We start from the raw sequence: 11979 nt of genomic DNA on the forward strand, positions 1-11979 counted from the left end.
CCCTCCATTCCCCATCCATCCTTGGTAACCATCAAAAAATTTTTTTTGTGTGTGTGAAATCCTTTTCTTGACTTTTTGCAAAAGTGGTCTCATACAATATAATTTCATTCAGGTTATAAAATGTTTTGTAGATTCATCATCGTTCTTTAACATTTTGTAGTATTCCATAGTGTGTATATACCATGGTTTGTTGATCCATTCCTCTGTTGATGAGCATTTGGATGGTTTACATTTTTTTTTTTTTTTTTGCTGTTGTGAATAGTGCTGTGATGAACATATTTCTGCTTTATTTATTTATTTATTTAGTCATGGCTCTTATTTCTCTAACATATGTACCTGGTAGCAACAACCATTCTTGTATTGAATATTGATGGATAGCCATGAACATTTCCTTCACACAAACGCCTCAAAAGGAAATTTTCAGATGATAAAATGTTTAAGCACCAGGGGCAGGTGTTTGCCTATGGGATTCTCATAGCACTGTTTACTTTTTATTTTAAAGCAAACCCTTTCCCACTAAAATAGTAATCAAGCTCATTTAGAATTTTATATTTCCACTTTGTAAGATTAGAGACATAACACCTGGGTGCACATTTCCTAAATAATGCTTGGCAGTAAGGAATGTTTAACAGAGTCCTTAATCCTTGACACATTCTTACTAAGGTGGACAATGATGGATTACATGGACATTAAAGACATACATCAATAGTATGAACAATTACATCAGTTTAGAAGTTCTGTGCATTTAGAAGTCAGGTAGATGGTGGGGGAAGTGGACATATTTGCCAGAGTCTCAAGAGGTGAGTGCTTGTTTTATTCTTTATTATTCACTGCAGGCTTCACAGATGATTGTTTCTGATATGTTCTGTTTTACACTATTTAGCTTTAATTTCTTGATTGACTTTGTTATGTTTTCACAATATATTTTGAAATTGTCTACAAAGCAGGAATTAATAGATTTGTCTCAGCAAATCTGGTAGGCCTTTCTTTCCTTAAAAACCTTTCTTAGAGATGCCTTCATGGCTTTGTTCCTCAGGCTGTAAATCATCGGATTCAGTGTTGGGGGCACAACAGTATAGAGAACAGTAAGGAAAAAGTCTAGCACAGTTGGAGAGTTGGAAGGTGGCTTTACAAACTCAAAAACTCCAGTAGAGATAAATAATATGACAACACATAGATGGGGCAGGCAAGTAGAAAAGGCTTTGGCTCTCCCCTCAGCAGATGGGATCCTCAGCACAGTAGAGAATATGTGTGTGTAGGAGAGGCCAATAGAGATGAAACAGAGTAATCCCACCAAGGACAGGAAGCCTATGACCCCAAGCTCACTGATGTAGTCGTTGGAACAAGAGAGTTTAAGGAGTTGCGGGATATCACAGAAGAACTGGTGAATGATATTGGCACCACAGAAGTGGATGGAGAAAGTAGCAGCTGTGTGCATGACTCCAGAGATGACCCCACTGATCCAGACGGCTAAGATTCCATGAACACAGGTGTCAACATCCATGATGACTTCATAGCGCAGTGGAAGGCAGATGGCCACATAGCGGTCATAAGACATCACTGTGAGCATGGCCGTCTCAGCACAACCACAGACAGTGAATGCAAAACACTGCAATATGCACTCCCAGAGGGAAATATTGCCACTGTGCACGAAAGAGTTGCAAATGGATCTAGGTACAGTCACAGTAATATAGCACAAATCCAAAAAGGAGAGATGTTTCAGGAAGAAATACATAGGTGAGTGGAGACTGTCATCTATGGAAGTTGTAGTGATAATGAGAATATTGCCAGTTAAAGCCACCAAGTATAAAACTAAAAACACAGAAGCATGCAAGATTTCTATCTCAGGATTGCCAGAAAAACTCATGAGAATAAATCCACTCATTGTAGTGAAATTAGTCATATTTCCTTCTCTGTTCCTAAGAGTAATGTTGGCTGCAAGATAAGATGGGTACCCATAGAAAGAAAACTTTTATTGTTTAACAACTGAATACACTTATTCAATGAGGTTAAGGCATGAAATCAGGGTCACCAGTTCATCATTTAAGTGTGAACTAACTTCAAATACTAATAAATGTTTAACAATTTAAAATGACATTATTAAGGCAGATTATATATTTTCATGTCATCCATTTTAAGCAAAGTGAAGAACAATATATGTAATTTTATTGTGGGAAAGATAGATGATAAAATTTTATATACGTTAAAATTTAATTTAGTTCACACACGTGTATTATTTAAGTAATTTCTGAGGTCCTTAACCTAGCTAATTAATCTCCCTGTATACTCATATATTCCCCTACTATACTTGTTTTGTTACTGTGATTTTATAATTTTGTTTTATGTACGAGAACAAATTATTCTTATTTTTTTTGTATAAATAATTACTGGGAAAATAAATTAAATTAAGAGCACACTGTGTATTAATAGTATCTCTACAACAATTTTGATATACCAAATATATAATATCCTATAAATTGATATGAAAAATCCTAAGTTTCTATCAGAAAAATAACAGGCCTTACCTTTTCCAGTATATTCATAAACAGAAAATGAAATAGCTAATAAATGCATTAAAAAGTTTATCATAACTGAATTAAATATTATTTAAAGTAACAATGAGATAATATTTTTATTGATAAATTTGCAAAGATTCAAAAATAAAATACTCAGACTTATTCAGTATGAAGCAAAACAAAATACAAAACATGTAACTCGAATGTCAAATATATGTATACTTCCTAAAAACAATAATTCATTGAAAAGGAATGTTAAAACTGTTGGTCCTTTAAACCAATTCAATTTGTGCTAAATATTTTAATTAAATCAAATCATGTGAGTAAAGAATAGTAAGGAAAATGTTTATTTCTAATAATTACAGTAGTGAAAAAGTAGACAGATCATATAATGTTCAAATCTTTCTGTATATTCATATATTATTGAATTAATTATTTAATAATGATACTTACTTTTAAAGCATTTCTCTTGAAATGGGATTGTTGCTGTTGTTGTTATGTGCCGTCGAGTCGGCCCCGACTCATAGCGACCCCTCCTTGGGTTTCCGAGGCAGCATCACTACGGAAGTAGATTGCCCAACCTTCCTTCCGTTGAAATGGGATAGTGATCATAATTTTGGTTTAAATACAAGTGCTATAGACTATATAAGGAGCTCTGGTGGTATAGTAAATAAGACATTTGGCTGATAACCAGAAGGTTGGTAGTTCAAATCCACCAGCTGCTCCACAGGAAGAAGATGAGGTAATCTACTTCAGTAAAGATTTACCACCTTGGAAACCCAGTGGGGGTCACTAAGAGTCAAAATTGACTTTGTAACAGTGGGCTTGGTTTGGTTTTATAGGCTGTAATACTGTATGCAAATATGTATGAATGTATGGAGAATGGAGAGCATAAGGGAATATAGTATTATTTCTAGATGTTTTAAAGGATTATTATCCTGATCTCCAGACATTCTCTTTTTTGTTCCCTAACACTAAGTCCACAGATGTGCTTACAATAAGTTACATAGCTGAAGCTGATGGATGCTTTAGTGTTTTGTGATATACCATGTAATTAATTATATTGCAAAGTGTTTAAGTCCAAGATTGACAGAGGGCACCTGGACCAGAAGAGGCAGTCACCAGCACACATCTAGTCTAACCTATGTGAAAACTGACTCAACCGTATAGTTGGTGTTGGACATCACTGTGAGCATAGTGTATATCTGTGTAGACATTAATCACAGACGTTGAGAATGACACTTATGCTTCTAGAGATCTTAATGACATATTTAGGAATTCCTGGGAGGTGCAAATGATTAAGTGCTTGGATGATTCTAGCAGTTCTAATGGCACATTACAAAACAAAACAAAACTCACTGCCATCGAGTCCATTCTGACTTATAGCGACCCTCATTGGGTTTTCCAAGTGGCAAATCTATATGGAACTAGATTTCCCAGTCTTCCTTCTGTGGAGTGGCTGCTGGGTTTGAACCACCAACCTTCTGGTTAGCAGTCAAATGCCTTAGGCACTACACTACCAGGGCTCTCAAAAGCGCTCTCATTAAAGCATTCAATTGTTAACCCAAAGGTCAGGGTTCAAACCCACCAGCGACTCCACAGAAGATAGATGAGACAGTGTGCTTGCATAAAGATTACAACCTTGGAAACCCTATGATGCAGTTCTACTCTGCTCTAAAGTTTTCTGTTGAGTAGGAGTTGACTCGATGGCAGTGAGTTTGGGTGGCACAAATGGTTAAATGCTCTAACCAAAAAGTTGGAGGTTTGAATCCATCCAGTGGTTCTTTGGAAAAAAAGAGATCTACATTTAAAAGGTCACAGTCACTATAAATCCTACTGACATTCACTTCTACTCTCAAACACATGACTCTCATGAGTCAGAATACCCACACACTTTCTCTTGCAACAGTAATTCTCTAGGTGATGTTTTCAGGGACTCAGTAAGTTTCCATTTCTATGTTGATGGGACAATAATACTGATTTTTTTTTTTCTGTCATATAACTCAGCAGAATAGACTTCATTCAGTGTATATGTCAGTATTTTCTGTTTTACTCAAAAGTGGTCTTTCCATTAATTCACATGTATTATTGACATTAATCAAGACAATAATCATATAGTAGAATTCTGTGCTGTTTTTATTTGCTTCTTTACACTTATCTGTGTGTTCCTTTTTCTCTCTTGAGTAAGTATATATATATATATATATATATAATATTTATCTGGTCTGTCTATGTGAAAATAGCATTAACATATTGTGGGATATAAATATCTTTGTACCCATTATCTTTGAGTCAATTCTGACTCATAATGACCCTGTAGGACAGAGTAGAAATGTCCCTTAGAGTTTCCAAGGCTGTAAATGTTTTATGGAAGCAGGCTGCCATATCTTTCTTTCTTGGAGTGGCTGGTGAGTTAGAATTGCCTACCTTTTTGTTAGCAGCTATTTAGCTACTTAGCTTAACCACTGTACCCACCAAAAATCCTTATTTAATCCACTGATGTCCACATCTATCTTTGATACTATGGGTAGAAGGAGGGAAATAAATGAAGGAACATGGTGTGCATCATTGTTTGGTACTTAGATATCATATCAAAATATTTTTCTCTTTGTACATGTTATCACAAGATTTAAAAGCTAAAGTCCATGACATCTAATCTCCTATTTTTTCACTTCAGAGATGAAGAAAATCACCTTTCTTCTTTAATGAATTTCTAAATCCTGTCTGTTGTTGTTGTTAAGTGCCATTGAGTCAGAACTGACTCATAGCAACCCCTTCTTGGGTTTCTGGGGCGGTATCAGTATGGAAGTAGATTGACCAACCTTCCTTCTGAAGAGTGGCTGGTGGGTTTGAACTGTCAGCCTTCTGGTTAGCAGTCAAGTGCCTTAGGCACTATGCTACCAGAGTTCCTAAAGCCTGTCTAGCTCCCCACTTTTAGTGTTGTAGAAATTTAGATTAGTTTTGCTTCTATAATCTCACTGATCTTTTTCTCCAATTTATTCACCGTTCTTTCACAAGGAAGAATGCAGAGTCTCATGGCTCCATCTATTTTACTTCAATATTGATGTCGTTAGAACATACCTAAGTATCTTATGTGAAAAGTTTGATGATTTTTACCGTTTACTTTTGGTTATAAATCCTTTTCTGTATTTTCCTTTCAATATGAACCATAAGCTTGACCATTGCAGGATTTTGTGTGTTTTATTTACATCAATATTTCTTCCTAAAACAGAAGAGACCAGAAAGCTAGATAACTGGTCAAGACAGGCAACATGCTCTTACATACTTCTTACAATCTCTATGCTCTTATATTCTTTTTCAAAGGGGTCTTTTATTATCCTTTATTTTCTGAAGGTAGGAAATATGTTTATCTTTTCTGACAATATAATATTTTGATCTGTCATCTTTTTAGCATTTTTCTACCATAATTGAACAATTTTTCTGTGATCTCTGCTGTGGGAAGGATTTCATATCTCATGTAAGCCTCTCTTAAAGTCAATGAATTATAAGAATACAGAAAATATGAAATGTCATTCCATGGTCCATTCATCCCAAATGTCTTTAATAGTTACACAAAAGAAAGTATTGCTGGGGAGATGAGAATTGCAATCCACACAAGATTTCTGTAATGTAAATTGTTTACAGCTTGCTTGTTAGAATTCTGAATTTTCATTTAAATAATTCACATTTGATAACTTTTTAACTTCATTTTTTATTAATTAAATGACAATGTTGGGCTTTATCACATCTATTCAAACTCTATAATTCATTGACTTTCCATGATCTCTTGTTTTATAGTCCAAAATAACTCACCAGAACACCTCCAGGATCTTCCACCCTAAACTAGGGGAATATTTGTCAACATGAGTAGCTACTACTTAGCAGAAGTCTGAGATCACTGTAATTCAGCCATTTTCTATATAGTCTGGTCAGTGGAGTGAAGACAAACAAGTCCATTTTAATCTTCCTGTGGCCACCAGAGGTTGGGTGCTCTAGGCTTTTGAGACCACTCATAAGTACTCTGGGACCAAAACTTTCAATTACCTGGTGTTCCCCATGGAGTATTTTTCTATTGGGTTAATGATCACACCTAGCTATATAGGTGTTTTAATTTATTTGAGTATACATTGGACAAAATTGTTGAAAAGCATTGTAATTTGTCATATAGGTCAAATAATAATCAACAAAGAGAGATTTTCCCCCTTTGTCTATAAGTTCATTGCAAAGTAAATGCATGCTCAGGGTAATAATATCCCTTTATTTTTGGCATCACTTCAAAACCAAGATAAATTGGATTATGCAATTATTATGCTTATAATTTAAATATTATAAACATCTAGAATCGTAGAGTTGAAAGAAATTTTAGAAGTTATGTTGATTAACATCATACCCAAATTATAAATTCATTTTTCCTCTTTTATGGAGGTTGTCATCTGTTCTTTGCTTAAATAGTCAGTTATAGACTCTTGGATGAAACTTCAAAAAGATAAAGGGGCAGCTTTGTATAGCTTCTAAAATTATTAAGGGCAGGCCTCTTGGGCCCTCTAGGCTAGACTAGAAGGTCCCTAAAAATCTTAAGGACATACCTTGTAGACTTCACGGCAATAAAAATATTTCTAGGACCGGGGCATATCTACTGAAAATAGTGCCTATGGCAAGAACTGAACCTATGTCCCTGTCTATACTTCTGACAACTATCTTTTGAAAAACTTTAACATAATATCAGCTTGAAAACACAAGTCAAGCTCATTAATAATCCTTTACTTAATACACTATGGCACTACATGAAAATTGCAATGGTACCTTCTTTGCTTTCACTGATGGAAATCGGTCTGTGATGTGCTGAAAGTCTTTTTTTTTTTTTTTCCTTCTCTTTCTACTTACAGCAGAGAAAGAGCACACCATGTACCTTGACCTCCATGTTGTCGTTGTTGTTGTTATAATATGTCGCTGAGTTGGACCCGACTTATAGCAACCCCTCCTTGGGTTTCCAAGGCAGTACCACTACGGAAGTAGATTGCCTCATCTTCCTTCCGAGGAGTGGCTGGGGGGTTTGAACCGCCAGCCTTCTGGTTAGCAGTCAAGTGCCTTAGACACTATGCTATGAGAGCTCCCACCTTGACCTCTGGAGGCTCTGAAATATGAAAGTATTAATTTTGACTTCCCTCATCATTTCTTACAGCTGTTGATAAAACTTGTGATAGTTGGAGCTGTGTGTCAACTTGGCTGGACCACAATTCTGTGTGGTTTAACCTGTTGTGATGTGGTTATTCCCCTGATGGGATCAGATTATTGTGTTTTGAGCAGCCAACCTGTTGAAAGGGAGTTTCACTAGGGGTGTGGCCTGTTTCCAGTATATCTATGGACATCCTGGGAAAAGAGACATTCCTCTGTGGATCGGGATTCTGTTGTGCTGCCTACAACTGTCCATGAGCAAACAATCCACCCTTCGGCCTGGGGATCGTAGATTTGTCATTCGTTGGAGTCAACAGCCAGTACACTGCTTGCCAACCTTGAGCTCTTCAACCCCTGCAGCTGCAACAGTCGGGAAAAGCCTCCAGCTTGACATTTGATCCGAGAACTTTTGACTTGCCAGCTTCTATAAGTATGTGAGCCATTTCCTAAGATAATTTTCTATATATAAAAGTTTTACTGGTTTTGTTTCTCTAGAGAACCCAATCTAACATATTTGGTACCAGGAGTGGTTCTAGAAAGACAAAATCATAAAGATGGGCTTCCTAAATTGGTTCTCCAGTTTGATTAATCTTAAAGACACTAGTGATCCTGCCTCTGTTAGTAAAGAGGGCCCTGCTAATCCATGGCGTGATGTGACAACATTAATATGCAAAATAGCACCACCAATAGATCAAAAACTTGTGAGACGTGAGGCTCTGGGTAATCGCATATTTGATACTTTTTTGCAATTTTGTCAGATTGAGGAGTATAAGGAAGCTTGTTGGTTGGTCCTACTTACACTAGACAAAGTGGTGAAAGAGTGAGATGAGCTCAGAGCTGCTGAGTCTCAGCTTAAGCTTTGCATAAAAGACCTCAGTGCTTCCGGTTGTTCTCTGAAAGAATGCCTTATATCTTCTAGTAACAGAGCTGATATTGCTGAAAACCAAACCCAGAGTCTTATTGTAAGGGTGGCTAAATTACAATGCTAATTAAATTGCCAACGTAGAATGGTGTCTGACATTAAAATGAGGGCATTGATTGAGAAAAAATGGTATCCTGAAACCTAGAATAGGGACATATGGACAGATAGTCAGGAAGATCTGTAAATTCTGTTGAATCCCTCCCATGTGAAGGAATTACTGTAAAACCATTATCCCCTCCACCTCAGTTTGATGGGATTAGCCAAACTGGTCCTGCTGGGTCATTGCCTGAGGCAGAGGCCATGAAAGACATTCCTGAACGTTTTCAGGAACTGCCTCAACCACCGATTGTTGCTGCTAGACCTATAACTAAAGTTAAGTCCAAGCGAGCCCCAAAAGGTGAAATAGAAAGTATGACTGAGGAAGTGGTACACTACATCTGAAAAGACCTACTTGATTTTGCTAACATTACAGACAGAAACCTGGAGAATTTGTATGGGAATGGCTACTGAGGGTGTGGGATAATGGTGCAAGGAATGTAAAATTGGATCGGTCTGAATTTATTGATTTAAGCCCACTAAGCACAGATTCTTCATTCAGTGTTTCAGCTCAAGAGATTAGGAAAGGATCTAATAGTTTATTTGGTTGGTTTACTGAAGCATGGATTATGCAGTGACCTACCTTAAGTCAAGTTGAAATACCAGACCTGCCTTGGTATAATGTAGAAGAAGGTATCCAGAGGCTTAGGAAAATTGGCCTGTTAGAATGGATTTATCAGATTAGACCCTTAGAGCCAGAAATGGAGAGTCCAGAAGACACACCTTTCACCAATATGGTGAGGAATAAGTTTGTGAAGGGAGCTTCAGCATCCTTGAAGACCACTGTGATTGCTATTTTATATAAACCTGATTTGACAGTAGGAACTGCCCTAATTGAACTAAGACACTTAACTATGATGGGGCTGATTGGACTCCGTCGTAGTAGGGGCCAAGTGGCAGAAGCTAATCGACAAAGGCAAGGTGGGTGTGGTTACCATAATGGACAGCAGAGTCAGAACAGTAATCAGAATAGTCTGACTCGTGTGGAATTATGGCATTGGCTACTTGCTCATGGTGTTCTTAGTACTGAAATACATGGCAAGCCTACTAAATATTTACTTGATCTGTATAGACAGAAGAATTCTAGGTCATGTGAACAGCAACCTAGACTGAATCGCCAGAATACAGAGTCACAACCTCTTAATCAATTCCAAGACTTGAGTCAGTTTACAGACCCACAACCCCTTGAATGAAGGGAAGGCCAAGTCCCTTTGAAGAAGGACCTCATTATATTGCCAAAAAACTATAATGTCAATCTTTCTCCTAGCCTTCCCCAAAGGGATCTGATGCCTTTTACAAGAGTGACTGTTCATTGGGGAAAAGGAAATTATTAGTCTTTTTGGGGATTACTGGACACTCGCTCTGAATTGACATTAATTCCAGGAGACCCAAAGCATCATTGTGGTCCACGAGTCAGAGTGGGGACATATGGAGTTTAAGTCATTGATGGAGTCTTAGCTAAGGTGCATCTCACAGTGGGTCCAGTGGGTCCCCAAACCCATCCTGTAGTGATTTCCCCAGTGCCAGAATGCATAAAAGGAATAGATATAGTCAGCAATTGGCAGAATTCCCACATTGGGTCCTTGACATGTGGAGTAAGGGCTATTATGGTAGGAAAAGCCAAGTGGAAGCCATTAGAACTGCCTCTACCTACAAAAATAGTAAATCAAAAACAGTACTGCACCCCTGGAGGGGTTGCTGAGATTACTGCCACTTTCAAGGACTTGAAGGATGGAGGGGTGGTGATTCCCAACACATGCCCATTTAATTCACCTATTTGGCCTGTGCAAAAAAACAGATGGATCTTGGAGAATGACAGTGTATTATCGTAAACTTAATCAGGTGGTGACTCCGATCGCAGCTGCTGTTCCTGATGTGGTTTCATTGCTTGAGCAAATTAGTACATCTCCTGGTACTTGGAATGCAGCTATTGATCTGGCCAATGCCTTTTTCTCGATACCACTTTCAAAAGACCATCAGAAGCAGTTTGCCTTCAGCTGGCAAGACCAACAGTATACTTCACTGTCCTTCTTCAGGGGTATATCAACTCCCCAGTACTATGTCATAATTTAGTCCATAAGGATCTTGATCATCTTTCCCTTCCACAAGACACCACCCTGGTCCTTTATATTGATGACATTATGCTGATTGGACCTAGTAAAGAAGAAATATCGATGACTCTAGACTTATTGTTTAGACATATGTGTACTAGAGGTTGGGAAATTAACCCAACAGAAATTCAGGCACCTTCCACCTTAGTGAAATTTCTAGGGGTTCAATGGTGTGGGGCATGTCGAGATATTCCTACTAAAGTGAAGGATAAGTTATTGTATCTGGCTTCCCCCACAACTAAAAAGGAGGCACAATGTCTGGTGGGCCTCTCTGGATTTTGGTGGCAACATATCCCTCATTTGGGTGTGTTGCTGCAGCCTATTTATCAAGTGACTCAGAAGGCTGCTAGTTTTGAGTGGGGCCCAGAACAACAGAAAGCTCTGCAACAGGTTCAGGCTGTCGTGCAGGCTGCTCTGCCACTTGGGCCATATGATCCAGCTGATCCAACGGTGCTTGAAGTGTCTGTAGCAGATAGAGATGCTGTTTGGAGTCTTTGGCAGGTCCCTATTGGTGAATCACAATACAGACACTTTGGGTTTTGGAGCAAAGCCCTGCCATCCTCTGCAGATAACTACTCTCCTTTTGAGAAACAGCTTTTGGCTTGTTACTGGGCTTTGGTAGAGAGACTGAAGGCCTAACCATGGGCCACCAAGTCACCATGAGGCTTGAGCTGCCCGTCATGAACTGGGTGTTGTCTGACCCACAGAGTCATAAAGTTGGACATGCACAGCAGCACTCTATCATTAAATGGAAGTGGTATATCAGAGATCAGGCTTGAGGAGGACCTGAAGGCACAAGTAAGTTGCATGAGGAAGTGGCCCAAAGGCCTATGGTCTCCATTCCAGTCACATTACCTTCCCTCTCCCCATCTGCACCTATGGCCTCATGGGGAGTTCCTTATGATCAGTTGACTGAGAAAGAGAAAACTCATGCCTGGTTTACAGATGGTTCTGCATGATATGCAGACACCACTCGAAAGTGGACAACAGCGGCACTGCAGCCCCTTTCTGGGACTTCCTTAAAGGACAGTGGTGAAGGGAAATCCTCCCAATGGGCAGAACTTTGAGCCATGCATATGGCTGTTCACTTTGCGTGGAATAAGAAATGGGCAGATGCGCGATTATATATGGATTCATGGGCTGTGGCTAATGGCTTAGT

At 38.4% G+C, this 11979-nt stretch overlaps 1 protein-coding gene across 1 annotated transcript; it reads right to left on the reverse strand.

Annotated features, from left to right (window-relative positions):
- Positions 1 to 964: 964 nt before the first annotated feature.
- Positions 965 to 1959, reverse strand: LOC103211160 (olfactory receptor 14J1-like). The gene is given in 2 exon segments (XM_007957078.2): positions 965 to 1906; positions 1909 to 1959. Coding segments are annotated over 2 exon segments (993 nt in total).
- Between the last annotated feature and the right edge of the window lie 10020 nt (positions 1960 to 11979).

This window comes from Orycteropus afer, unplaced genomic scaffold (assembly GCF_000298275.1).
Source record: "Orycteropus afer afer isolate SDZICR_OR568_19922 unplaced genomic scaffold, OryAfe1.0 scaffold00701, whole genome shotgun sequence".
Lineage (NCBI taxonomy): Eukaryota > Metazoa > Chordata > Mammalia > Tubulidentata > Orycteropodidae > Orycteropus > Orycteropus afer.